Raw genomic sequence first — 27,441 nt, forward strand, 5'->3', positions numbered from 1 at the left:
AAATTATTTGGCGCCTCTAAGTGGCATTTTAGCTATGCAGATGACTGATCCTGATTTTGCTGAGTTCAGAAGACACCAAAGAATTCAAGGCTTGTTCATTGCAGGAACCCTATTCAGAGATCACAGATATGTTGCTGCCAATCAAACCAACATTAATACTGCGCCTTGTGGCCTCCTCTTGACTTTTGCAATCCATCCCCATCTGAAATCTCTGCAAATTAGTGCAACTAACGATAGAGAAAATGTTCCCATGTGAGGTTTTTTCCCTTATTGCTGATCCCCGTTAGGAAAGGGGGTTGCATGAAATTCTCTCCACTGGATTGGCGATGTGACATGGAGCATTGTGGTGGAGTCCTACAGTGCTCGTGCTGAATGTCGTTTCACCTTTGGGTACACTGAATTCTACTAGTGTAAAGGGGCATCAGCTTGTTTTTAGGGTGCAGCCTCATTTTAAAGACGGAAACCTTGAAAACGGGAGACGGAAGCCAGGAGAGCAACCGTCGTACTCAGAACAAGGGACTCTCCGCATGTTTGGGGAGGGCCGAGTTAGTCTGTGGCAGCCCCAAAGCCGAAGGCATCGAAGAGCAGCTTTTCAGACTGAGCCAGGCGTTTGAGTACAACTGGCAGGACAGGGAAGGTGCTACAGACTCCTCTTGACACACTGTCTGGGGTTAGAGGTTGAGCACATCCCAGGATCACCAGCCAATAATGCCAGGGGTGGGGGATGCTAGGTGTTGTAGTCCGAGGGCACTTTCAGGACTATCTCGCCCATCTTCCATAGCAATGAATTACTAATTGGCAGCTGTAAATGCAGATTAGTGCATGAAACTTTCTTTTTCAATCTCAATCTCAATCTCTTTTGATCCTTTGGCTTTGGGGGTGGGGTGATGGGGGTGATCCCCTCTTGCAGGGCTGGCTGGGAGGCTTTTCCTTGCTCAGCCCCATCAATTGGAAGGCCGACCTTGTGAAACACCAGGACTCACACTGGAGAGAGACCGTATGAGTGTCTGGATTGTGGGAAAGGTTTCAGTCAGAATTTGAACCTGGTGATACACCAAATGAATCACACAGGAGAGAAACTGTATGTGTGTCCAGATTGTGGGAAAGGTTTCAGTCGGAATTCTGATCTGGTCATACCCCAAAGAACTCACACAGGAGAGAAGCCCTATGAATGTCCAGAATGTGGAAAAAGTTTCAGTTTGAAGTCCAGTCTTTAATACACCAGAGGACCCACACAGGAAAGAAACCCTATGCCTGTACAGATTGTGGGAGAGGTTTCACTCAGAATTCCCATTTGGGGATACATTTGAGGACTCACACAGGAGTGAAACTGTATGTGTCCAGAATGTGGGAAAAGTTTCAGTCGGAATTCCCACCTGGTGATACACCAGAGGACTCACACAGAAGAGAAACCATTTGAGTGTCTGGATTGTGGGAAAAGTTTCAGTTGGAAGTTCTACCTGGTGGTACACCAGAGGACTCACACAGGAGAAAAACTGTTTGAGTATCTGGATTGTGGGAAAGATTTCAGTGTTAGGTCTAGCCTTATAAATCACATAGGTTTACATGTAGGAGAGAAACCATTCAAATGCCCAGACTGTGGATGGTGCTTCACAAAAAAATTCTGCCTTAGCAGACACAAGAAAATACACCTGAGGCAGAAGGTGATGAATGTAGAGAAGGCTTGAATTTCACTTCTCATCTCCTATTGGACATCCAGCTGAAAAGTTAAGTATTTAATTTCTGGCCTGATTCTTTTTAGTCAAGCATGTCTCAGTATTAGACATGAGGGAGGAGAGGAAAAAATGGAAAATGTTAGTTTGAGAAAGGCCAACTACACATATCTGGCTGTCATCAGAACTTTCCAGTAAGCTGCTGCAGGTCCTAAAAGATACATGAAAATATGATAGGAGTGCTCAGATTTTATGAGAGAATATATTAGGGAGGTTTGTGGCAGTGAGAAAAGCCCTGTAAAGTTTCAGATGGAAAGGCTGTTCTGCCTTGCAGTTGAACATGATGGGTGAGAGCTGCAGGAATATTGAGTTGAGGAGAAAGGCATTGTGGTTTTGAGTGTAGGATCTTCAGGTTTATGAACAGCCCCTGCTGTGACCTTGTTGGCTTGAAGGTGCCTGCTTGTTAGCCTTCGTTGGTTGTGGGTGACAGCAGCGCCAAGAGGCTGACCCTTTTGGTACATTCCCCTTGGTGGTGGAGATGGGAGGAAAAAATTGCACAGTGGAAGGTGTTTCATGTCTAAAAATGGATTGTGTAAATGGGAGATGTTTTCATTTCTTTCACTCCTCTCTCAAGGCTTCTTTTTAATTTTTCCCCAAAAATCCCTACAAGGGAGGAAAATTATTTAGAGCTACTACATGGCAATTTAGCTATGTAGATAAATGATCCTGATTTTGCTGAGTTCAGAAGATACCAAAGAATTCAAGACTTTTTCATTTTAGGAACCCAATTCAGAGATCAGGTTATAATACTTTTTTTCTCTAGTAGATCACTTTTCATATGATCCCTTTGCAGAAGGACAGCCAACAACCAGGACCGGGCCAGGGGTGGGGAGGAAGCAAGAGGCTCTTTTCACCTGAGCCTCAAGCTCCAAGTGGCTTCAAATGTATAACTCTGCAAAGTTGTTAAACTTCAAAAGATTCACATTATATTTAATTCTCTCCTCCTTCCTCTCTCTTGCTCTTTTTTGGTGCCATAGTTTTGTGCACACCTGCTATGACATCCCATTTTATTATGGGTAGGAGCTGCATTTAGAATATTTAAAAGTGACTCTGGGCTGCCCCCTTAGGGAAGCTGAGACCTTGAAAAACCACCGGTACCAGTGTCAGTCCTGGATCCGACGCCCTTCTCCAATCCCCGGGTGCCAAGGGCCGCGGAGACCCCAGAGGAAAGGGGAACGAGGGAAGGAGAGCAGGGCACCCTGGAAGAGCCCTGCTCGGTGGGGCCCTGCCTTCTCTTTCACCGACCAGTGGACACCTTTGGGCAACTCCAAGCCCGTCCATCCCTTTGATTGAAGGCTTGGCCATTCTCTGCCTCTTGCATGCAATGCAGAGAAGCTGGAATGAGCAGAGCACCCCCTATTGGTGGCCATGGGTCCTACAGGCCAGCAGTCAAAGCAGCACTTGGGCTTTTTTTTTTTTAAAGGTCAGGAGCCATAGCTTTTAAATACAGTAAAACTACTTTTCCAGTTTAGAAAAATTTGCGGGCACTGGCAATCACAGATTATTGGGCTAAGAGGATTGAAGCTTCTGTACTTTGGGGTGAAAATACATCCTTTGACCTGGTGTTTCTCAACCTTGGCAACTGTAAGAAGTCCACACTTCTTAAAGTTGCCGAGGTTGAGAAACACTGCTTTAACCTATTACAGCTTCCTAAAATAGGACAAAAGCCCACCACGTTTGTCTGCGCACACTCCAGCAATGCCACAGCGATTTCACTCACATACCTCTCAGGAACAGCAGCCAGATAAATGTTGTTCTAGATTCGGAGCTTCCCCAATTCCGCCCTTCATCTGCAAAGTCAAAGTAGCTTTTCCAGGGTGGACAGGGGATTCATGGAGCCCCCTGCTGGCCTGGAGAAGAACCTTCAAGGAGGTTGAGCAAGAAGCAGAGCCTGAAGAGGAAGGCTAGTGGGCACCACTTAGATCTTTCCTATCCACCTTCCACGCTGAAGAAGCTCTTCCCCAAAAGCTGAGATCGAAACCCCTTGAAAGGCAGGGGAGGAACAGCCCTGCGACTAAACAGAGTGTGTCCGGAGGGACCTCTGGAAACCACAAAATCGTACTTTGGTTTAGGTTTAATTTTCCTGGGGGATCAACTAGAGAAATTGATCAGTTCTTAAGGATAAGACCAGTTCTTACTCTGTTCCTTGTTTCAGGACCAGGAAGACTGGAGGTGTCTGTGCTTCTCACTCTCCGACCAGGAAACCCCCCCCCCCGATTCAGAGGTGAGCTTGCAGAGGAGCCGAGACCTGCTTGGGCCACCCTCTGCCTGTGGCCTTTACCTGGGCTCTCCCAGGGGCTGAAGGGGGATGGGTGAGGGGAAAACATCCAGGGAGATGGGAGGAAGATTCTCCTGCTGCAAAGAGGGTTGGGGGAGGGGGGAGTGTTGGGCTGATGATTTGGTGGGGCTCCCCCAGTCACACTCTCACGTTTAGCCCAGAAGTACCAGCCTTTCTTCATCTGCATTCACCTACTTCCTTCACCACAGAGAAGAGGTTCTCTTGGGAAATGTTGAAGCATCTTGATTTCTGCTCCTGCTTGAGAGTGTGCGTGTGTCTTTCATCTCAGTTCAATTCTCCACTTGCAGGTCGAGAGGAAACCAGAGGGCTGAGTATCTGAAGATGCAACTGGGCTTTCTCTAGTCACAGGTCAGCCTTTGCCATTCCTGTATTTGGGATTTTATTTCTTACAGCATCGACATCCTTTGCCTTTTCTACGGGGTCCCCAGGCGACTCCCCTGTGAGGGCCTCAACAACAGCCCTGTGAGGGAGACTGGGTGGAGGCTGAATGATTGCCCCAAATTTCCCCACAAGCCCTGGGGTCGTGTGGGGACTTGGACCCGGGTGTCTCCATTCCAAGCCCACACCTTCCTCCCTGTGCTAGACAGGCTCTCCAAACGCTTCCCGCAACAATCCTGCAAGAGACCCCTGTGATTCTCTCCACAAACTCCCAAGGTTCTCCACCGGAGGGCAACAGGATTAGAGTCTTTTTTTGCACACCCACAGACATTTTACTCACTGACTTTATATCCCTCCTTTATAGCAGAAGTATATCACTTATAGCTGATAAATAAAACAGAAAACAGCTCAAAAAGACACTCTTTTTGAGGGATCTCCCAGGGGAAACCTTGGAAGAAAGGCTGGATTTTGGCTGCCTTTGAAGGGCAAAAGCTGCCTGTGGGGAGGTAGCTTAGCCCAGCCCTCTCCAAGCAGGACCGATCCCAACTGGTTTCTGTCATGTTCATCGTTCCAATGATCTGGGTACTTCGTAACGTTTCGCATGCCAATTTCCTGATCCGTGTCTGTCATTTGCTGGGAGGAGAATTTCAGCCGTGCCGGGCTGTAATCTCCTTACTGTTACTGAGGATTGTATGTTTGGGTTATTGCATGTGTTCAAGGTTACTTTCCCAGGCCGATGTGTAACGGTTACCAACACCTGGGAGGGGGTGGTTGCTATGGTGGGGCGAGGGGCGGGATCGGGTTTGAAGCGGGGGTTTTTAGTTTGTATTTGGCACGCTTTTGGTCATTCTCAGCTTTCTTTGTATTTGCACACTATTCTTTCAATAAATCAGTTTTCATTAAGAACCTGCTTGTGAGGCTGAGTATGTCAGAATAAGGCAACCATTACAGTTTCACCACAGAATCTTGGAGGAGGCTCTTTAGGCAACCAAATCTGGTATCTGCTCAATGTCGGAATCCAGATGAAAGTGTCCTGGGCAGGTGGATATGCAGCGTCCGCTTGAAGGCATCCTGTGAAGGGAGCTCCCCTCTCTGGGCCTTGCCTCCCCCTCCTGAAACTCCTCTGGCTTTACGAAGGTTTTCTTAACATTCTGCAAAAATCATCTTGATCTTGGAAGCTCTAACATTTTTGTGTCGAAGTCACATTCACAACACTTGAGGTTTATCACATTCCCAACACACCCGTGTGAAGTCTACTTCTCCCTTCCTGCCTTTTCAATCAACGCCATCAACTTTCTTATGGAGTTGGGCATCATAAATCACAAAATATCATGAAGTTTGACCCTTCTTTCCAAACTTCTTCATCTGTATAAATTCAGAGGAAAACCTATTTCCCTTCTTACATGGTAGCAGTGCTTTAATTCCACCAGCTCTAGAAATGGCGATTTCGAAATAAATTCGCCATCCAGGGCTGATAGTAATCAACTGTCTGAAGTGGCCTCTTTGTTGGTGTTGCAGCTCAGGATGGATTCCAAACTGCAGCCCATCTTCAGATCCAGTCTCAGAATCCTGGGATTGGAGGTAAGTGCAGGAGAAGTGGAAATGTTGCTTGGAGAGCCGCCCCTGCAGAGGGATTGCCTGCAGGACGAAACGCTGGATGGCCTTCCTTCCTTCCTTTGTGGCAGCTCCTTCTCCTTGCCTGGAAGCCCTGGTGTCATGATCACCGTTGCGATGTTCGCTCCATCATAACGGTTCGCATACCAGAGTGTTGTTGCGTGTTCCTGGCTGGGACGGTGCTGCTGATAAACCTTGTACGGGGAGATGTGTAGGGCTGTGCCAGGAAGGAATGTGTTTGGGTTATCTCTTAAATGTCAAGGTCTTTTTGCCCGTTGATCAGCAGAGCTCGTTAGGAGCACCTGGGAATGTGGGATTGTTCTATATGCAGGGGGGGGGATCGTTTTTGGAAACGGAGCTATTTAGTTTGAGTTTAGGCGCGCTTTTCTCATTCTCAGCTTTCTTTCTGTTTGCACCTTATTCTAAATGAACCAGACCTTAAACTTAGATTTGGAGTCTGAGCTTTTTATTTGAGTAGGGCAATCGTTACACCTGGGCTCTTGGGATCAGGGTGAGCTACAAGGTCCAGTAAATCAGGAAAGAATGCAAGATATTCTCTAGGGTCCCAAAGAGAGCTATGGGGCATAGCTGAGTCCCTTGAGAACAGTGGGAGAATATTTGCTATCCACACTGGGGAAAAATATTGGGTGGGTGAGGCAGCTTTGCTCAGACCCAGGGGGTTCAGCTGTCATAGCTGTCTCATGACTGTTCTTTTTTTTTTCACAGACCAAGGGGGATCTTTGCTTGCTTGGAACTTCAGTTTTCACTGGCCATGGTAAGTGAACTTGAGTTTGGAGGATATTTCTAGGTTGGAGTGAGATTCAGTCAGGATTCAGGTAAGCCTCACTCCTTTCTGAGAATCTACTCGAACTCGTTGAAAACCCAACCCCCCATATTTAACCAACTGCACATCTGGATAGCTGGGGAATTAGGGATGAGTTCATGAGTGACAGCCCACTTGGCCTACTGGGAGGGGGGGATCTGCCCGAAATTCTTCCATCCTACCTTGGGAATTCACCTTCCAGGACCCTCTCAATAGAACCCCCAGCCCAGCATCAGTTTTCAGTTCTGGAGAACCCCATGCTGCTGTGTGCCAATTCATATAAGATTTCATGGGTTAAAAAGTATGAAATGGAATATTCCAAACACTGATATTCCTTCTGATCAATTACAGTTATGAATTAGAAGGGTATTCCCATATCTAGAGAGCGGGATTTTTAAATCCAATTTGTTCTTGATGCCTCCAAGCGTCTCCTATTCATTGTTTCAGGACAAGGAAGATCCAAAGATGCTGCATAATTTATTATGCTTTTAGACTGTTCAGCAGTTGGTGGTAAGTTCCAGGAACTGGCCCTGTTAAGCCTTGATATACTCCTTTTTGCAGAGAGAGGCAGAATTATCTATCATCTGCCCATCTGTCCGTCCATCCATCCAACCCACCCTTCTGGGTACTTCTAGGGACAACAAGAGCAGAGGAGGTCAGTATCATGGGCCTGAGACCAGACTGGTCCTTCACAGTGAAAACATGCAGAAGCCAGACAGATCCAACCAGACTTTTCATTTGGGGGAGTGTAATTGTATCCAGAAAAGATATGAACAATATTTACAGTTAAATCACATAACAGATATTTTCCCTGTTGTGTTCAAGGTGTCCCCTCACGCTGCTTTCTCCTTTTCTTCAATCCTAAGGAGAATGCTAGGAGGCCTCCGGGTATCTTTTGCCTTCCAAGGAAGATGGCCCAACTTGGCTGGTAAGTCTTTTTGATCCATGAATCCTTAGCTGGTTCCTGTCCCCATGATTAAAGGATTTAGGGAGAATTAGGTTCCCAACAGCCACAGATTTCTCTCTGCTCTTCTGGCTATTCATAAGCTGCGTGGTTGGGCAAATACCACTGAGGACCTAGTGTTGAACGCAGGAACTTTTGGAACCCTGTAAATCTAGAATTGATTCCACCTCACCTTCTGTGGATAGAAATCCTCAGTCTTTCTCCCTCTTCAGAGCTTTCCCAAAGCAAATGCAAAGCATCTTATTACCTTTAAAGCCCTGCATGGCATGGGTGCAGGTTACACGAGGGACCGTCTCATCCCCATTACATTGATCCATTCCTCCCGGTCAGGCAGAAAAGGCACGTTGCATACCCCGTCCACGAGAGACTGTCGATTGGCAGGGTCCAGGAAGTGGGCCTTCTCTGCCGTTAACCCCGCCCTATGGAGCACTCTTCCCCCAGTGGTGAGGCGGGCCCCACTCTCCCAGCTTTCCAGAAAGGGGTGAAGACGTGGCTCTGCCATCTCGCATGGGGCCTGAGGAGGGGTAACCAACCCTGGGCGTGATTAGCACCCTGACGATGCTTCCGTAAATTATGAACTTATTTACCATCTATGCCTTGGAAATTACTTATTTATTTACTTATATTTCAAATTTAGTTACCCCCCTTCTCACTCAGAGAGCAACTCTGAATATTATTTATTTAAGAATATTGTTTTACTGTATTTTAACTAGTATTTATTCTTGTTTTATGGTAAACCACCCAGAGCTGCTCTTTGATGGGTGGTGACTAAATCTGAAACACACACACACACACACGTGTATATATATGAAAAATCTAGCTTTCACGGGAAACTCCACCCAGGCCCTGACCTGTGTGTCAGGTCAGAACAGTCATCTATGCCAAGAGATATGACACCTGGGTACAAACCCCTCCCCCTGCTAATTAAGGCTCTCCCAAATTGAATTCTAGGAAATCTCACCTGTCTGCATGCCTGGATCCAGCTGGTGGCAACCTAGGTTTCCTCAGGAGAGCTGGACCAAGAGAAGGACAAACACCAAGACGTCCTCCTCTTTCCTCAGCAAGGACTCTGCGAAAGGAAGGCCATGTTAATACTTTCCTCTCTGAATGCGCGCGCACACACACACACACACACTTGGGAAATTCAGGTGCCTTTGAGCTTTGACAACGCCTCCCTCCTCAGGAGGGAGAGAAGGGAGGCTGGGGACGCAGCTGCAAAATCACTGGGATCACACTCAGCTGTAATGGGAAAGTGCAGATAATGGGCCATGAAAGGTGGACATTTAGGGACCATAGAGATCATGCTACAAAGCTACAAGATCAGAATTGTGCAAGCCATGGTATTCCCCGGGACTCTGTATAGGAGCAAAAGTTGGACTTCCAGAAGCTGGAGAGGAAGACTGTCGACACTTTTGAACTTGGGTGTTGGAGAAGACTCCTGAGAAATCCGCGGACAGTCAAAAAACCCCAAACCCATGGATCACAGAACAAATCAACCCAGAGTTCTCACTTGGGGCACAAAGGACCAGGCTTAAATTATCCTACTTCAGACTCATTCTGCAAAGACCCCGCTCTCTGGAGGAGGCTCTGATGCTGGGAAAGGTGGAAGGAAAGAGAAGAGGAGGAGGACCAGCAGCACGGGGGGTGGACGCAGCTGCAATGGCAATGGGGGCACAGATCCTAATGGGGAAAATCTAACTCTGCAGTCACTAAGAGTCAACAAGGACTTGATGGCACGTAGCCAACCTGAGATCAGGCATTGCACCCCTGCCCCCTGCTGTGGAGAGACTGCAGAAGAGCTGTTTCAAAGGTGCACAAATTCCCCCCCTTCATAGTGAAGATGACAAAAATGGATGTGCTCTAGCCAGGAGATCCGTAGGATTATCTGGCTGCCTCATATATGATAGACCATTTAGCCACTCCCAAAAGTCTTAGGAGGCCCAGGGGACACCATGTGGAGGCGGTCTGTCAGTTGTCCCGCTGATTTCCTGATGGCAACATGCTGCAAAAGACTATATTTGTAATCTTAATGTTTGTTTTTGGTTACGATTGCCTTATGACAGGTATATTTTCTATATACCTTTTATATTCCCATTTTTTAAAAATATAATATATTCATAATATGTATGATGTGCTGCCATATGATAAATAAATACATTCCCCCCTTTCTTTGAACCTGAAAGGGACAAAGCAGGAAACGTGTTGGGACATTGTGCTGCAGACAACTCCAGCTGTGAAGTCAGACTGGAAACTGCCTCAAGGAGCTTTCAAAGCAGGGCTTCTCGCGTCGCCCAGCCGTCCTGGGGAGATCTAAGACATCCCCCGCTTAGACCGACCACCCTTGCGCTTTTGTGCGAAAGCAACGAGCTTCCCCAGGGCAGAGCCATCCCATCTCCCTCCCTCTGCCGGACAGGCCTCCGGGTTCCATCCCGCTGAGCCCCTGGGTGACTTCGCGCCAGTCGCTCTCAGCCCTTTCTACCTCACAGGGTTGTTGTTGGGGGGGCACAATGGGAGCCCCACGTACGCCTCCGGGAACTCCTGAATTAAAGGCGGGCTGGAAATGCAATCAGTGCACGAATAAAGGCGGGTCCCCGGAGCGGAGCAGCCGCGGCTGAGCGCCTCCCCGGCGAGGCCGCCAAGAGCCGCAGCAACGGAGCGGAGCCCCCGCGCGCAGCGGAGCGCAGCGGAAGGTCCGCGCGGTTCGGAGAGAGAAGAACCCGCCGGCCCTTCCCAGGGTCCAAACGATAGATGCCGGATTGCTAGAGGGGACCTGGGAGAAAGAGAAGGAAAGGGGACCTTCCTCTTCCGGCCTCCCGGGTGGGCTTCGTGCGGTCTTTTCCCGACACTGAGCAGGAAATGGATTCACTCGCCTAGAGAGTCTCCTCTGAGATTCTGGGGTCAAACCAGTTGGGATCGGTCCTGCATGGAGAGGGCGGGCTAAGCTACCTCCCCACGGGCAGCTCTTCCCGTTCGAGGGCAGCCAAAATCCGGCCTTTCTCCAAAGGTTTCCCCCGGGAGATCCCTCAGAAAGACTGAGTGGGCTCTATTCGTTGCCAAGAGTGTCTTTTTCCCATTATTTGAGATGTTTTCTCTTTTATATATCAGCGCTACTTTGCTATAAAGGAGGGATGTAAATTCAGCTCGTCAACCCGTGACTCGTTGGGTCATCGTTCCAGAGATGCTTCCTTACCAGATTCCCCAGTGCCTTCAACAGTTGCAGAGCTTCTAATGTACTGCCTTCACTGGAAGAGTTCTTAAAAATTCAGGGGGATACTCAGGGATGCCTTGGAAGTAGCCAATGTGGAACTGTATACCACAGTGAAACATCAGGAGTTGGCCACAGGAAATGCTTTATGGCGTTTTGTATTACGGATAATTTTTATGTCAGGAAATGTTTTATAAAATTTGCGAAATTGCAGTTGGGGGTGCCTTTCTGGTGCTCCAGCTATCTCGTGATCTACAGCTTTTGTAGAGGCAATGGAAGAGCAGGAAGCATGAGTCCCAGAATGCTTCACAGGGACACTGGGCAGGCGCAGGCACAAAGTGGCTTCGAAGGTCTTCAGGCAATGCCTGCAGGAGGTCGGCTGGTCGTGCAGGAGCCGTGCAAAGTTCTGAGTTCTGCAGAGCTCTTCATCCCAAAGAGGGAAAGGGTTGGTGGTGAAAGGAGAGGCGGAGAATGCAAGAAACAGCTGAAGGGGCGGAGGGACCATTTAGTAACAAATGGGAATGTGCAACGTGCTAAATTGGTTCCACATCTTTCCCCCCACCTTTTTGTTTCTTCTGTCACCTGCCCTTTCTAAGCCACCTTTTTCTGGGCCTGGCTTTGTATGTCCCTCTCTCACTTTGACCAAACGGAGACTCAAGGGCAAGTGAATTCACAGGCGCACGTGGCATTGAGCCTTTCGCAGACTTAGAATCCCCTCATGCAGGAACAAAGCCGGCTTGCTGGGAACACCGGCTCCAAGACCTGGGCGCGCTTCGAAGCAGCCCTGGCCAGCATGAGTGACGCTGGCTCTCTTGGAGCCTGCAGCCTGTTGGGGCTCCCAGGTCCTAAATCCTTTGCTGCTGCTGTTTCTTACCAGAAGAATTCTGGGGGATTTGAAACCTTGCACAATTTTTTGAGAGAGAAAAACCAAAGCAACCATTACACACAGGTCTGTCTATAGCTCAGTCCTCTGTCTCCAACAAAGTTGTATCTTCTCCAGGATCTCAGAAGTGGATGGCAAGGGGTGAATATTCTCTGTGCTGAGATGCTGGGTTCAGAGGAAATCTGCCTTGTCTGCTGTGAAAATTCTTGTCTAAACTACAGGCTGTCCTCGTTTAGCGACTGCCTTGTTTAGCGATGGTTTGCAGTTACGATGGTGATGAAGAAGTAACTTTACTGACCAATCCTCGCATTTACAACCTTTGCAGGTCTGTAAAGCAAAGGAAAGCTGAAGTAAGTTCATAAGCACAGTGATGGTTTCACTTAGAGACCACTTCGCTTATCGACTCACTTGCAGGTCCCAATTGTGGTCATGAAATGAGGACTCCCTGTATTACTGTGCCCCACTTCCCCAAACCTTGCTGTGTGCTTGAGATATTGTACATCTGAAATTGAACTTCCATAACTCTCAGCCAGCATTGGCTTTGTGACTTGAGATCCAACATATCAGAGGCCTGAAATGAGGGTTCTGTTTGCTCGTAAGAGTCTAGATTTCAGTTCCATCAAATTCAGGGTCCCGTTGCAAAAAAAGTGGCTACTGCTACAAGTTGCCCGTGGGATCCCTCCACTTGACCCCCTCCATCGTATTTACTCTCATCAAAACATGGGGGAGGTGATGATAAGCCCCCCTGGCCCCAGATGTGCTCTTTCTTTTTCTTCCCACCCTCTGCACGGTTGACATCCCGGTCAGAAACTTTAAGGGATTGCCAAAAAGGCTGTTGTGCTGCAGAATGGGGAGAATGCCCAATTCATAGTTGTGGCTGCAGTGTTCCAATCAGATCCAGCAGAGGGCGCCCCAGGGTCTCTGGAGGAAGGCTCCCTTATAGCTGGAATAGCTGAAACTGCTCTGCCATTCCTCTAAATTGGTAGGCTGCATATTATGAATATTGTGTTACTGTTATTCCAAAGGAATGTAGAGCTAACCTTTGTTGAGCTACAAGGCGTTTAAGATTGGCGTCAACCCTTCGAGCTAAGCCAGTTCAAGAAAGAGGCATGACGGGGATTCCAACAATGTTCTTTGCCTAATGAGGTAGGATAATAATCGTAAAAGCCTCTAAGTCAGAGTTTCTCAACCTTAGCAACTCTAAGATGTGTGGACTTCAAATGCACAAAATAAAAATGAACTACAGTGCTGCTAAAAAAAAAAAAGGAAAGAAACTCACAACACAACAAATAAAAACACGACAAAAGACAAAGCTATGGTTAAACCCGGCAGCTTAATGAAATAGGTGAATCCAAATCAGTTTTTCTCTTCTGTTGGCTAAAAACCTCTAACCACCCTCCCACTTGTTCGGGCTCTTCACTTCAAGGCACCTTCACACTAGTTTTGTTCTGGAAACCAGTGAAGGGAACTGCAGGGATGCAGTTGGCCTATCCCAGTTTAGGGTGACATTTGAATTGGGTCACAACTGTGCCCTTTGGAATAAATGTGTTCTAGAAACCAGGACTGGAAATCACAAAGACTGAAACAATGACTACTCTCTTAATCCTGCTATCACCGTCTCTTTCTTAGTCCTTGTAGTAGTCCTTGTTTAGTGACTGCCTCATTTAGCAACTGTTTGCAGTTATGATGGTGATGAAAAAGTAACTTTACAACCAATCCTTGCATTTACAACCTTCACAGGTTTGTAAAGCAAAGGAAAGCTGAAGTAAGATCACAAGCACAGTGATGGTTTCACTTAGCGACTGCTTCATTTAAAGACCATGTTGCTGGTCCCAAATGTGGTCGTGAAACAAGGACTACCTGTAAATAGATAGATTGACAGACAGACAGATAGATATTTGAAAAAGCAGGTAGGGCCAGGACAAGGAGGGACATGGAGCCAGGGCAAATATCTTTAGCTTTCCTTCACTTTACAGATCTGCTTTACTTAAGCTTTCCTTCACTTTACAGACCTGCAAAGGTCATAAATGTGAGTTTGGTTGCAAAGTTTCTTTTTCATCACCGTCATAACTGCGAATGGTCTTTAAATGAATCAGTCACTAAATGAGGACTACCTCTATATCTATCTATCTATCATCTATCTCTTGATTTATATGGCCTCCCGTCTCAAATACATGACTCTGGACGGTTAACAATATTAAAAATAATGAAACCACATACGAAAGACGTAGAACACATATCAGCAGAGAGAAAATTACAAAAAGATCATACGATCACCACAACCAGAAAGCAGGCTTCATCACACACCTAGGCTTGGGCACAGAACTATGTAATGGTTGCCTATTTTAAAGTATTCTCAGACTCACAAGCCAGAGCTTGAATAAAATCTGGTTTATTTAAGATTAGTATGCAAGTACAAAGAAAGCTGAGAATGAGCAAAAGCGCGCCAAATACAAACTAAAAACCCTCGGTGCAAATGTGATCCCTCCCCCTCGTACAACTGTTTCAACTTCCCCATCCCAGGTGCTCCTAATGAGTTCTGCTAATCAACGGGTAAAAAGGACCCTGAACACAAACGATAACCCAAACACATTCCATCCCCATGAAGAGAGATAGCAAGCCTGGTACAAGGTCTCCCAGCAGCTCCCTCCCAACCAGAACACGCGTCAGCACCATGGCATGCGAAACGTTAGGATGTACATTAAACATTGCAACGACGAACATGACAAACTAGGTCTTTTAGGCCTTGCAGAAGACCAGCAGAGTTGCAGCCAATCTAATCTCCGGGGGGATGATATTCCAGAGGGTGGGCTACTCATAGTAAGTTACTCTCAGCCCCTGTATAATTCTATTCCTGGGAAAATAATCACAAGGCTTTCACTGTATGTCGCTTGGAAGCAAGACACAGGGTACAGACAATCGCTTAAAAAGCTACCCAAAATTGCTCTAGGCTCCTATCTCTAGTAACTGTTCAACAGGGAGAGCTAGCATCTTCTGTAGCTAGGAGATATCCGGTATGTGCTTCAAAGTGGAACAAGCTGGTTTTTGTCTAGTCCTGAATTCCAAGATAAAACAGAAGCTCAGATAAACAGGAAAAGACGGATTTTGCTATTGAAACAAATACACATTTTTTTTAAAAAGTGGCTGTGCTGAGGGTCAGACAAGGTAATTGATTCAAGGCTGTAAGGAGGGTAACACAGGAAAGCCAGTCAGTGCAATAACCGTTTACAGCAAGGGCTGTTTCTGAATCCTGCCTATAGCTGGTGTGAAGACAGAGGTGCACCCACTGCAGAATTCAGTTCTAAATCAAGTCCATTCTGATACATTTCGATTGATCTGGACTGAATCTGGTTCACGTACTGGTTGTAAAAACAAAGGAGAAAAGATTGCATTAACGTGTGCCTTGAGCTGGTTTGAGGGAAAATATACTCCAATATGTACAGCCAATCAGTTGCATAACTCCATGACATTCGTTGATGATTATGAACTGCCCTTTCCAGTTCTGTGACTCTGTGTTGCACGAAATCAGACCATCGGATTAAGTGGTTATACTTAGTTGTACCTCACATTTTTCCAGATACTCAGAGTGGCCTACACGGGAATTTCCCTTTATAGTTGGTCCTTGTTTAGCAAGTGCAATTGGGACCAGCAACTCGGTTGTTAAGCAAAGCAGTCACTAAGTGAAAATCACATGACCACAACTGTGCTTATGATTTTACTTCAGTGTTCCTTTGCTTTTTACTACTTTCTTCAGTTGAACTGAGGTTCTTTCTCTTTCTCTTTGAGGACATCTTGGTATAGGACAAATAAGCAATTGAAAATAAGAGCAGAGAGATGCTGTCAAGGTTGTAAATGCAAGGACTGGTCACTCAGTCATTTTTTTAGCACCTCCGTAACTTTGAATGGTCACTAAATGAGACAGTCACTAAGCGAGGACTGCCTGTATTTTACTACCCCACAACAGCCTGATTACTGCCCACTCTACTGGATTGCCTGGAGTAATAGACAATTGGGAGCCCCCAATATATACCCCCAATATGCACTGCACCTCTCTAGGCAAGATCTTCTGTCATCCTGACCCCAATGCCTAACTTGATAATAAGTTTGCTTTAAGGAGACGTTCAGATGACACAGCAGATCATGGTTATGGTGAACTAATCAAAACTAAGCAATTGTTATTTGTAACTAAAGGGGGAGGGGTTGGACTTTTTAATGTTTTTATTTGTTGTGTTTTTTTTCCCTTTTTTTCTCTGAGTGTGATGAATTTTCCATTTTTATTTTAGGTCTGAAAATGAACTAATAAAAATTGAAAAAGCAGCTAAGCAAATGTTAAAGATTGTGTTTAAGGTGCTCTGCCTCATTCACAATCAATCCCGTGGTCTGAGTTCAAGCAACATACGAAGTCAAATTGTGGTAAGACTCAGATTCCATCCAGGTCTTTGGTTCCTATAAAATGAGTGCTTGGATCTGATAGAGTTGCCAGCCCGACATAGAAGAGGAAAGAGAGAATACTGTAAATAATATTAATAGTTCTAGAGCCCAGTCAACTCCTGGTAACTCCATGCAGGTTCTTTTTTTTTTCATAATATGGAAATAGTTTGCCCTTTCCTTCCAGGATGTTCAACTTCCCAATCTACCCTATGAACCCTGGGATTTCCTAGTGGCCTCCAGTTCAAGTACTAAACAGGTCTGGCCCCACTTAGCTTCTTAGGAGGAGCCAGGTTGGTGGCAGCAAACTGAAAAGCAAAGAAGTCAGCTCTTAGACGGCTGGCTGGGGAATTCTGGGAGTTGAAGCCCACACATCTTAAAGTTGCCAAGGTTGAAAAACAGGTCTTAGAGGAACACTGGCAACGGGAGTTTAAAAACCCATTCTGCCAAATCTTTGAGAGGCCTCTGAGATGCTATTTAGAAGTCCGGCCTTCCACAACATGGAAAGAGCATCAGTAGAAGCACCACAACATGGAAGGTGCCTTGATGCTTGAGAAGATTTGGTGAGCTTCATGCATCTCCCATGAGCTGAGATCAGATCTCTTTCGCTTCGCCACTGAACACCCTTTGCCCACCATTGGAGATCTCCATGTCCTGAAGATGGGGTGTCATTGTGTGTACCCCCATTTCTAGCACATGTACAACATCCTTCAGAACTCTCGTACTCTGCTTTTGTTTCTTGGCACAGTGTTCCCTTCTTCCCCTGCAGCAACCCACCCTTTTTTGCATGTTGACAACAGTGCCCTGGGTAACAGGAAATCCTTCCCGTCCCAGGCATTGTGTGGGACAGGAAATCTTTGACAATGGAGAACAGAAATGGCAGGATGTGTCTCGTTTTTTAAGGGAGGGGGGTGATGGGGTGTCACACAGAGCCATAGGTTGTGTCTCAAGAACTTGGGGTGCATTCCTGGGGTGCTCTCTCTAATAGTGTCATCCTCACCCATGGCTTCAATTTGACCCCAAACTTTGGGCACCTGGATTCTGCCTCCCAGGACCTCTTCTAGCATTGGAAGGAGTGATGAAGATTTGGAAGAGAATGAAAAGAGGATGAAACCGTTGCTACTGCTCATGTTGATCCCGTTTGCTGGAGGTAAGTTAAAAAGAGGACATAAATGGGGTGGATTAGGTTGTAGATTTTTATATGTCAGGTTTGCACAGCATCCTTAATGAATGATCTCATTTTCTTGGTCTGTCCAATATCCTGAAGCCTAAACCCATCCCACAGGCTGACTTCTTGCCTCCAGAAAAAATAACCAAGATTAGCATGTCGCAAAAGTGCAGCCACTAAGTCTTGATCTGATCTGGTGAAGTGTGTGGCATGCCCACCACCAGAGGGGACTGGTTACAGCTGCTAATGTTTCTTCAGCCCCTGGAGCAGTTTCAGTGCAGATTTTCAGCACAAGGGCTTTGTGTCTGTGTGTGTGTGTGTGCTTGCTAGTCTTCATGTCTACAGAGAGCTTGCTGTGTCTATCTGCAGTTAACAGTTTTGAGGTACTGTGTAGAACAGTACAGTTGTTATTGTGTAAATGTTCATGGATGACAGTCCATCTCTCTGTATGTGCACGCAGGCTCTTGTACAATTGCACTCTGCTTGCTTGGCAAGAAAGCCTTTGGGAGGACATGGAGCAGCGCAACCAGAGACAGGATGTTGGGGTGGTGTCTCCTCCGCTGCTTCTGAAATATTCTCCTTAGCAAAACTTACCTAGCAGCACATTCTTATAGCTTCCACGTGAAGCTGAAATCCTTCTGTTCTCTTGGATATTTACAATATTTTGGAATTCAAAATGTTGGTATTATTGTTATTGTTGTTATTATTTCAGTCTTTCTAATCTGCTATTGTAGAATACTACCCCGGAAGGTCAAAATAATAGATCCGTGTTACAGATCTTGAATAATAGATCCATGTTATGGATCTGCATTCGATCCATACAGTACTACATTTTGCCTGGCAGGCAGTGAGTTAAAGGATTAGTTGCTAGCCCTTGAGTTGTCAGATAATGCCCGAAAACATTTGTTGTCCCCACTGGTGATCCCTATCCTGCCACCAGCACGATGCTGGTAAATGATGCTTTACACAGTAAGTGAGGCAAAGATGATTAGATTCCACCTCCCTGCCCCAGCTTTGTATTCCTCCCCACCCCCAGCTATTACCAGCCAGCGGAAAAGCCATCCACTAATCAATCTGAGAAGGGGGCAAGTTTTGACAAATGGTTGGACCACCAGATTTAGCCATCTGCCAAAGCTCACTCTGTTTTTACATGAGTCATTCAATGGGAGTCAGACTTCTTTTGGACAAGGGTTTAATATTATTCTGAGATAGTGCTGTTTCTATCAGCTGATTACCAGACTCCCTTTGAATCCATCTCCAGAAAAACCTTTGCACCAAACCAGAGCGATTTGTTGAGCTTTTTTTGGACATGGGTTTAGCACTCTTCTAGAAACATTTGCACCAAACCAGAGCGATTTGTTGAGCTTTTTTGGGACATGGGTTTAGCACTCTTCTAGAAACATTTGCACCAAAACCAGAGCGATTTGTTGAGCTTTTTTTGGACATGGGTTTAGCACTCTTCTAGAAACATTTGCACCAAAACCAGAGCGATTTGTTGAGCTTTTTTTGGACATGGGTTTAGCACTCTTCTAGAAACATTTGCACCAAACCAGAGCGATTTGTTGAGCTTTTTTTGGACATGGGTTTAGCACTCTTCTAGAAACATTTGCACCAAACCAGAGCGATTTGTTGAGCTTTTTTTGGACATGGGTTTAGCACTCTTCTAGAAGAGTGCTAAACCTGTGATAAAAAAACAACCCGAGCAACAGCTGACACACGTGGGGAATGTTGCACCACAAAGCAAGAGAGAGAGACCCGCCTTTCTTTCCCCTGCTTCTCTGTGCAGCCTCCTTGCTTCCATAGCCAGTAGGCCTGATCCACATCTCTGAGCAAGAGATCAGTTCAGGGGTCTGGTGGGTAGGGAGGAGAAGCTGCTTTGAAAGAACTGGATTCTTCTGCTATGACTCTGGAAAACAGTGTCAGGGCCAGAGGGAGGGACAGTGCCTGCACCAGCCTAAAGTAAACTGTAGGTGGCAGGCTGATCCCACCCCAGGATACCCCTTGACCCTGGCAGAATGATAGATGATGGTCTTTCAGACTGCACATAGAAAACTGTTGTGATATGTTGTCTGTTTAAAGGGAATAGCGTTCCTCTAATACTGAAAAGCTGAGGATGATTTTAATCTTCCTCGGGTATGGGTTGGGGATGAAGTGGAGGCAATATCCAGAGGGCATGGCAGAAAAAAAGAATTTGCCAGGGCATGTTTGTGTGAAGGTTAGGGGCAAATGGGAAAGACCTTTACCCTGTATTTATCTGTCAGGCTCTGTACTGCATTTGCCTGCATCCCTTGGGTTGCGGCTTTGCAAAAATTGCTGTAATTTTAAACTCTGTTATAAAGGTAGAATAATCCGTTTTATCAGCCTTTAAAGAAAAGGGGGGGGAAAGGAGAAAAAAAGAACAAATTCCGTCACTGTTTGCAAAGGAACTGGGGAATGTAAGTGTGTTGTGTGCTTCGGCACGAGGAGGTTTAAATCCCCAGAGTGTAACTGTGTATGTTACTTGCGGGCAGAGATCTTCTTCTTGTTGGAGACATCTCAATTCCTTCTGCACCCACACTTTGGTTCTAATGCTTCATTCTAAGCCCCCTCTTTATTTCTCACCAAAAGCTGCAAATGGGGGTCCGTGGGCTCAAAGGATCTCTGGAACAGGGAGGCCGAAATAAATAAATTAATAATTCCCTTTCTGCGGGGAGGCAGCAAACATCTCAGGGGAAAATATCATTCTGCTAGATTTAAACCTTCCTCTGGGGCATGCGAGTTTTCTGGCTGCAGGAAATACGTTTGTTTTAATCCTGTTGGCCCCCCACAGATGTTTCCATGAATGAATGAACAAGGAAGTCTAATCGAGGCAGTCAACATCTCCGATCTGTTCAGTGATATAGTGCATTTTATACTCTGGATTTAATCCCCACCCCACCCATTGATTTGCGGACATTAAGGCAAAAGGCTTTTTCTGAACATCTTGGTATTTTCTTTTCTTTTCTTTTCTTTTCCCCAGCTGAATCTTGCCCTCAAATGCCCTGCAAGAATGGTGGGACTTGTTTGAATCACTCCAACGGGACCTCTTCCTGCCTGTAAGTTTGCAAGACTCTAATTCTGGTTTCTCTTTTTGAGGAGTAGGGAGAAGAGAAGATTCCCATAATGGTTAAAATTGTATGAGAAGCAGAAGCTCAACAGGTAGAGATTTCCTCCCTCGGTGATTCTGTGTACAGGAAATGCTGCTGTTTCTGTCCATCATAAGGAGACAGAGGGTGAAGCTGAGCTAGGAATTCAATTCATGCTGTTTCTGGCAGAAGCTGTGCAGGTGGAATTGTTTCCTGCCCATTGCACAGCTAGAGGTATGACCGCCCATCTCCTTTGGGGGGAGATGGGTGGTGATAAAATTAAATGAATGAATGAATGATCATGGAGGTACCATATATACTTGTGTATAAGCCCATCTGCATACGGCGCTAAAATTTAATAAATAAATAAATAATCACGGAGGTACTTGTGTATAAGCCCATCTGCATATAAGCCAGCCCTCAAATTTGTAACCAAAATACTGTGAAAAATGCATCACCCATGGATAGGCCGACCCTCAAAATGTCTGTATGTTTTATTTTTTCATATTTCAAATTTCATCACCGCCCATCTTCCTCAAAAGGATAATTTTAATTTTCACAGTTGGCTAATCCATGGGTAATCCACGGATTATCCATTTTTCATGGTATTTTGATTAAAAATTTGAGGGTCAACTTATCTGCAGCTGGGCTTTTTGGTGAGTATATACAGGATATTTATTTATTTATTTATTTTCTATCCTGCCTTAATTATTTTTATAAATAACTCAAGGTGGTGAACATACCTAATATTCCTTCCTCCTCCTATTTTCTCCACAACAACAACCCTGTGAGGTGGGTTGGGCTGAGAGAGAGGGACTTGCCCAAGGTCACCCAGCCGGCTTTCATGCCTGAGGCGGGACTAGAACTCTCATACCACGCCTGATTGGCTCTTGGGCTGAGAGGGAGTGACTGGCCCAAGGTCACCCAGCCGGCTTTCAGGCCTGAGGCGGGACTAGAACTCTCCGTCTCCTGGTTTCTAGCCTGGAGCCTTAACCACTAGGCCAAACTGGCTCTATATTATTCATATAGATGTAGATGTAGATATATGGCTTTCTCTCTCTCTCTCTCTATATATATAGATTACTTTGTATACTCATGGATAAGCTGAACCCAATTTTGTGGGTGCGTTTGGGCACCTAAAATCCTTGACGTATTTGCAAGTATACATAGTAATCCCAGTCTCTCTGGTGGCTAGCACAAGGGAGATGAATTTGCACCCCATTCACCCTGAGTCATTCAACACTTTGGGCCTTGAGTTAGATCTCTTGCTCCTACCTTACTAACAACTGCAAGCACCCATGTTAAGTAGGGTGTTTAGTTCAGTTTTGGCTTCCTTGAGCCTGACCTGGGACACACATTGTAGTAAGGCAGAATGTGGTTGGGTTAAGGTTGTGCAAACGCAACCCTTGTGGTTTATAAGCCATGCTTCTTGGCTTAGCATTATCTGAGAACTGGCACAGCAGCAAGCCCTGAGTAGCAAGTCCTGTACTGAGACCCTACGCAAGCTGAGAGGCTTTCAATTACAGTTTCCCATGCAGGTAGTCAACGACAGCAATTGGGATCAGAATTGCCATCGCTAAGTGATGCGGTCATAAAGAATGACATCGCCATGCCACATAACAATGGCAGTTCCAGCAGTATGGTTGCCACTGTTAAGCAAGGACCATGCAGGTCGTTAAGTGAGGACCTCACATGACTGCAACTTCTGACTTCCTGCTGGCTTCCCCATTGACTTTGCTTGTGGGAAGCTGACAGGGAATGTCGGAAATCCCAATCATGTGACCATGGGACACTGTGACGGGACGAGGACCGGTCGTAAGTCCCCTTGTTCAGTGCCGTCACAAGTTTGAGCAGTTGCTGAATGAGTGGTCGTAAGCCGAGGACTGCCTATATTTACCTTAAAGCTCTGCATTCTAGCTCCAGATTGAGTCCTGATCTTCAAAAACATTCTGTTTCAAACCAAGCTGCTTTTTTTTTTTTGCTTCTCTGTTTCCTTCTCATCTTCGGACTGCCACAGGTGCCCTCCTGGCTATGTGGGAGACATGTGCCAGTTTGCAGACCCCTGCACCCCTGTACTTTGCCAGAATGGGGGCACCTGCTCGTCCAGGGCTCTTCCCCCCCCAGCTGCCCCCGAGTACGTGTGTGTGTGCCCTTCTGGTTTCACTGGGGAGAAATGCCAGGAAGTGGTTGGTGATCCCTGCTTCCCATCACCCTGCCAACATGGAGGAATGTGCCAGCGGGTTCCCGGGAATGATCATCAATGCCAGTGTCTGTCAGGATGGACAGGTAAGGCAGGGGATCAGCTGGGAACTTTGGAGTTGCCCCAGGCCATGCGTTGCATTTAACATAAAAACCCTGCAGAGCTCCAATCACACTGCCATGGTTGCCATCTTGATTTTTTTGACCACATGCTGCCAACTCTGCTAGGTTCTCCTAGAGTTTGTGGAAAGAGAATTCACTTTAGATGGACTGATTGATTTGTGAGTCTGACTTCTAAGCCACCGAACTCCAAAAAATAAGTCTGGGTGGTTTCACAAAATTAAAAACAGAACCCCCCCCCCCAACATAATATATGTAAATAATCCCCTAGAATTGACCCAAGGAAATGAAGGAGAAAACCATCTCCCCATCACTTCCAACCTAAAAGGGCCCGCCAGACCCCCTAACTGAGGCCTGAAGAAGAACTGTGGTTTTAGAGCCCGGTTGAAGGCAGGTGGGTTGGGGGCTGAAAGTATCTCTGGGCAGATGCTGTCCCAGAGCTCAGGAGAAGAAAGGATGGAAGACATTCCAATGGAGTGCAATGTCTGGCACTCATCGATGGGCTTGGGGGCCAAGGGAGAATGGAAGTCACCTTCCAAAGAGATCCAACCATCTGGCCAGCGAGTCACAGCCTCCTCCCGCTCCCCCCTCCTCTCTTTCCCAGGGACTGACTCTGTCTGGAAATCCTCTGGCGGGACTTTGGTGGGTAGATGTGCTACCCTCCCCTCTAAGGGTGGGTCCTCTCCTCGAAGGGCTGTGAGAGAATTGTTCCTTCCGTTGGAGAAATTCAGACTAAACACCCATCCAATTCCCCTGCCTGAAATTTCACGGAGGAGTTGGAAAGGCTGGTGGAGCTCAGCTCGGCACCAGCTGCAGTGCAGACTTGGCCCAGATCCCAGACAGAATCCCAGAGGTTTGGGACTTTTCAGCTCATCTCATTCACCGGAGAAGGCCAGAGGATCCAGACAAAGGCATCTCCATGCATGTGTGTCAGTGTGTGTGTACGCGGGGGATATATACATGTATGCCTATACATAGGACTGTGTGTTTTATATACGTGTGCGTGTGACGTGCGCGGGCATCCATCTATATGTGCTCCTACGTAGCAGCGTGTGTTTTATATATGCGTGTGTGTTACCATCTATACATGCTCCTACGTAGCAGCGTGTGTTTTATATATGCGTGTGTGTTACCATCTATACATGCTCCTATGTAGCGGCGTGTGTTTTATATCGGCGTGTGAGTTACCATCTGTACATGCTCCTACGTAGCGGCGTGTGTTTTATATACGCGTGTGTGTGACGTGCGCGTGCATCCACCTATACATGCTCCTACATAGCGGCGTATATTTTATATGCGCGTGTGTGTGACATGCACGGGCATCCATCTATACTTGCTCCTACATAGCGGCGTGTGTTTTATATACGCGTGTGTGTTACCATCTATACTTGCTCCTACATAGCGGCGTGTGTTTTATATACGCGTGTGTGTTACCATCTATACTTGCTCCTACATAGCGGCGTGTGTTTTATATACGCGTGTGTGTTACCATCTATACTTGCTCCTACATAGCGGCGTGTGTTTTATATACGTGCGTGTGTTACCATCTATACATGCTCCTACGTAGCGGCGTGTGTTTTATATACGCGTGTGTGTGACGTGCGCGGGCATCCATCTATACATGCTCCTACGTAGTGGCGTGTGTTTTATGTACGCGTGTGTGTGCCGTGCCCGTGCATCCATCTATACATGCTCCTACGTAGCGGCGTGTGTTTTATATACGCGTGTGTGTTACCATCTATACTTGCTCCTACATAGCGGCGTGTGTTTTATATACGTGCGTGTGTTACCATCTATACATGCTCCTACGTAGCGGCGTGTGTTTTATATACGCGTGTGTGTGACGTGCGCGGGCATCCATCTATACATGCTCCTACGTAGTGGCGTGTGTTTTATGTACGCGTGTGTGTGCCGTGCCCGTGCATCCATCTATACATGCTCCTACGTAGCGCCGTGTGTTTTATATACGCATATGTGTGACGTGCCCGTGCACCCATCTATACATGCTCCTATGTAGCGGCATGTGTTTTATGTACGCATGTGTGTGACGTGCGCGGGCATCCATCTATACTTGCTCCTACGTAGCGGTGTGTGTTTTATATACGCATGTGTGTGACGTGCGCGGGCATCCATCTATACATGCTCCTACGTAGCGGTGTGTGTTTTATATACGCGTGTGTGTTACCATCTATACATGCTCCTATGTAGCGGCGTGTGTTTTATATACGCGTGTGTGTTACCATCTATACTTGCTCCTACATAGCGGCGTGTGTTTTATATACGTGCGTGTGTTACCATCTATACATGCTCCTACGTAGCGGCGTGTGTTTTATATACGCGTGTGTGTGACGTGCGCGGGCATCCATCTATACATGCTCCTACGTAGTGGCGTGTGTTTTATGTACGCGTGTGTGTGCCGTGCCCGTGCATCCATCTATACATGCTCCTACGTAGCGGTGTGTGTTTTATATACCCGTGTGTGTTACCATCTATACATGCTCCTACGTAGCGCCGTGTGTTTTATATACGCATATGTGTGACGTGCCCGTGCACCCATCTATACATGCTCCTATGTAGCGGCATGTGTTTTATGTACGCATGTGTGTGACGTGCGCGGGCATCCATCTATACATGCTCCTACGTAGCGGTGTGTGTTTTATATACGCGTGTGTGTGACGTGCGCGGGCATCCATCTATACATGCTCCTACGTAGCGGCGTGTGTTTTATATACGCGTGTGTGTTACCATCTATACATGCTCCTATGTAGCGGCGTGTGTTTTATATCGGCGTGTGAGTTACCATCTATACTTGCTCCTACGTAGCGGTGTGTGTTTTATATACGCATATGTGTGACGTGCCCGTGCATCTATACATGCTCCTATGTAGCGGCTTGTGTTTTATATACGCGTGTGTGTTACCATCTATACATGCTCCTACGTAGCGCCGTGTGTTTTATATACGCATATGTGTGACGTGCCCGTGCATCCATCTATACATGCTCCTATGTAGCGGCGTGTGGTTTATATACGCGTGTGTGTGACGTGCCCGTGCATCCATCTATACATGCTCCTACGTAGCGCCGTGTGTTTTATATACGCATATGTGTGACGTGCCCGTGCATCCATCTATACATGCTCCTATGTAGCGGCGTGTGGTTTATATACGCGTGTGTGTTACCATCTATACATGCTCCTATGTAGCGGCATGTGTTTTATGTACGCGTGTGTGTGACGTGCGCGGGCATCCATCTATACATGCTCCTACGTAGCGGTGTGTGTTTTATATACGCGTGTGTGTTACCATCTATACATGCTCCTATGTAGCGGCGTGTGTTTTATATACGCGTGTGTGTTACCATCTATACTTGCTCCTACATAGCGGCGTGTGTTTTATATACGTGCGTGTGTTACCATCTATACATGCTCCTACGTAGCGGCGTGTGTTTTATATACGCGTGTGTGTGACGTGCGCGGGCATCCATCTATACATGCTCCTACGTAGTGGCGTGTGTTTTATGTACGCGTGTGTGTGCCGTGCCCGTGCATCCATCTATACATGCTCCTACGTAGCGGTGTGTGTTTTATATACCCGTGTGTGTTACCATCTATACATGCTCCTACGTAGCGCCGTGTGTTTTATATACGCATATGTGTGACGTGCCCGTGCACCCATCTATACATGCTCCTATGTAGCGGCATGTGTTTTATGTACGCATGTGTGTGACGTGCGCGGGCATCCATCTATACTTGCTCCTACGTAGCGGTGTGTGTTTTATATACGCGTGTGTGTGACGTGCGCGGGCATCCATCTATACATGCTCCTACGTAGCGGCGTGTGTTTTATATACGCGTGTGTGTTACCATCTATACATGCTCCTATGTAGCGGCGTGTGTTTTATATCGGCGTGTGAGTTACCATCTATACTTGCTCCTACGTAGCGGTGTGTGTTTTATATACGCATATGTGTGACGTGCCCGTGCATCTATACATGCTCCTATGTAGCGGCTTGTGTTTTATATACGCGTGTGTGTTACCATCTATACATGCTCCTACGTAGCGCCGTGTGTTTTATATACGCATATGTGTGACGTGCCCGTGCATCCATCTATACATGCTCCTATGTAGCGGCGTGTGGTTTATATACGCGTGTGTGTGACGTGCCCGTGCATCCATCTATACATGCTCCTACGTAGCGCCGTGTGTTTTATATACGCATATGTGTGACGTGCCCGTGCATCCATCTATACATGCTCCTATGTAGCGGCGTGTGGTTTATATACGCGTGTGTGTTACCATCTATACATGCTCCTATGTAGCGGCATGTGTTTTATGTACGCATGTGTGTTACCATCTATACATGCTCCTACGTAGCGCCGTGTGGTTTATATACGCGTGTGTGTTACCATCTATACATGCTCCTATGTAGCGGCTTGTGTTTTATATACGCGTGTGTGTTACCATCTATACATGCTCCTACGTAGCGCCGTGTGGTTTATATACGCGTGTGTGTTACCATCTATAC

The 27,441-nt window shown here is 46.6% G+C and overlaps 2 protein-coding genes across 2 annotated transcripts in view; one reads left to right on the top strand and one right to left on the bottom strand.

The window, feature by feature from the left end:
- AGPAT1 (1-acylglycerol-3-phosphate O-acyltransferase 1) overlaps positions 1 to 27,441 on the bottom strand; it is a 170,391-nt gene that overhangs the window by 6,980 nt on the left and 135,970 nt on the right. The gene's annotated exons all lie outside the window — the stretch shown is intronic.
- The window catches only part of NOTCH4 (notch receptor 4), a 44,942-nt gene continuing 34,727 nt past the window's right edge, over positions 17,227 to 27,441 (top strand). Inside the window, exons 1-3 of the mRNA XM_063296348.1 lie at positions 17,227 to 17,477; positions 20,494 to 20,569; positions 22,617 to 22,885. Of these exons, the coding sequence (XP_063152418.1) occupies positions 17,435 to 17,477; positions 20,494 to 20,569; positions 22,617 to 22,885 (388 nt within the window). The 5' untranslated portion in view covers positions 17,227 to 17,434. The remainder of the gene's footprint in view (positions 17,478 to 20,493; positions 20,570 to 22,616; positions 22,886 to 27,441) is intronic.

Source organism: Candoia aspera, chromosome 2 (assembly GCF_035149785.1).
Source record: "Candoia aspera isolate rCanAsp1 chromosome 2, rCanAsp1.hap2, whole genome shotgun sequence".
NCBI classification, from domain to species: domain Eukaryota; kingdom Metazoa; phylum Chordata; class Lepidosauria; order Squamata; family Boidae; genus Candoia; species Candoia aspera.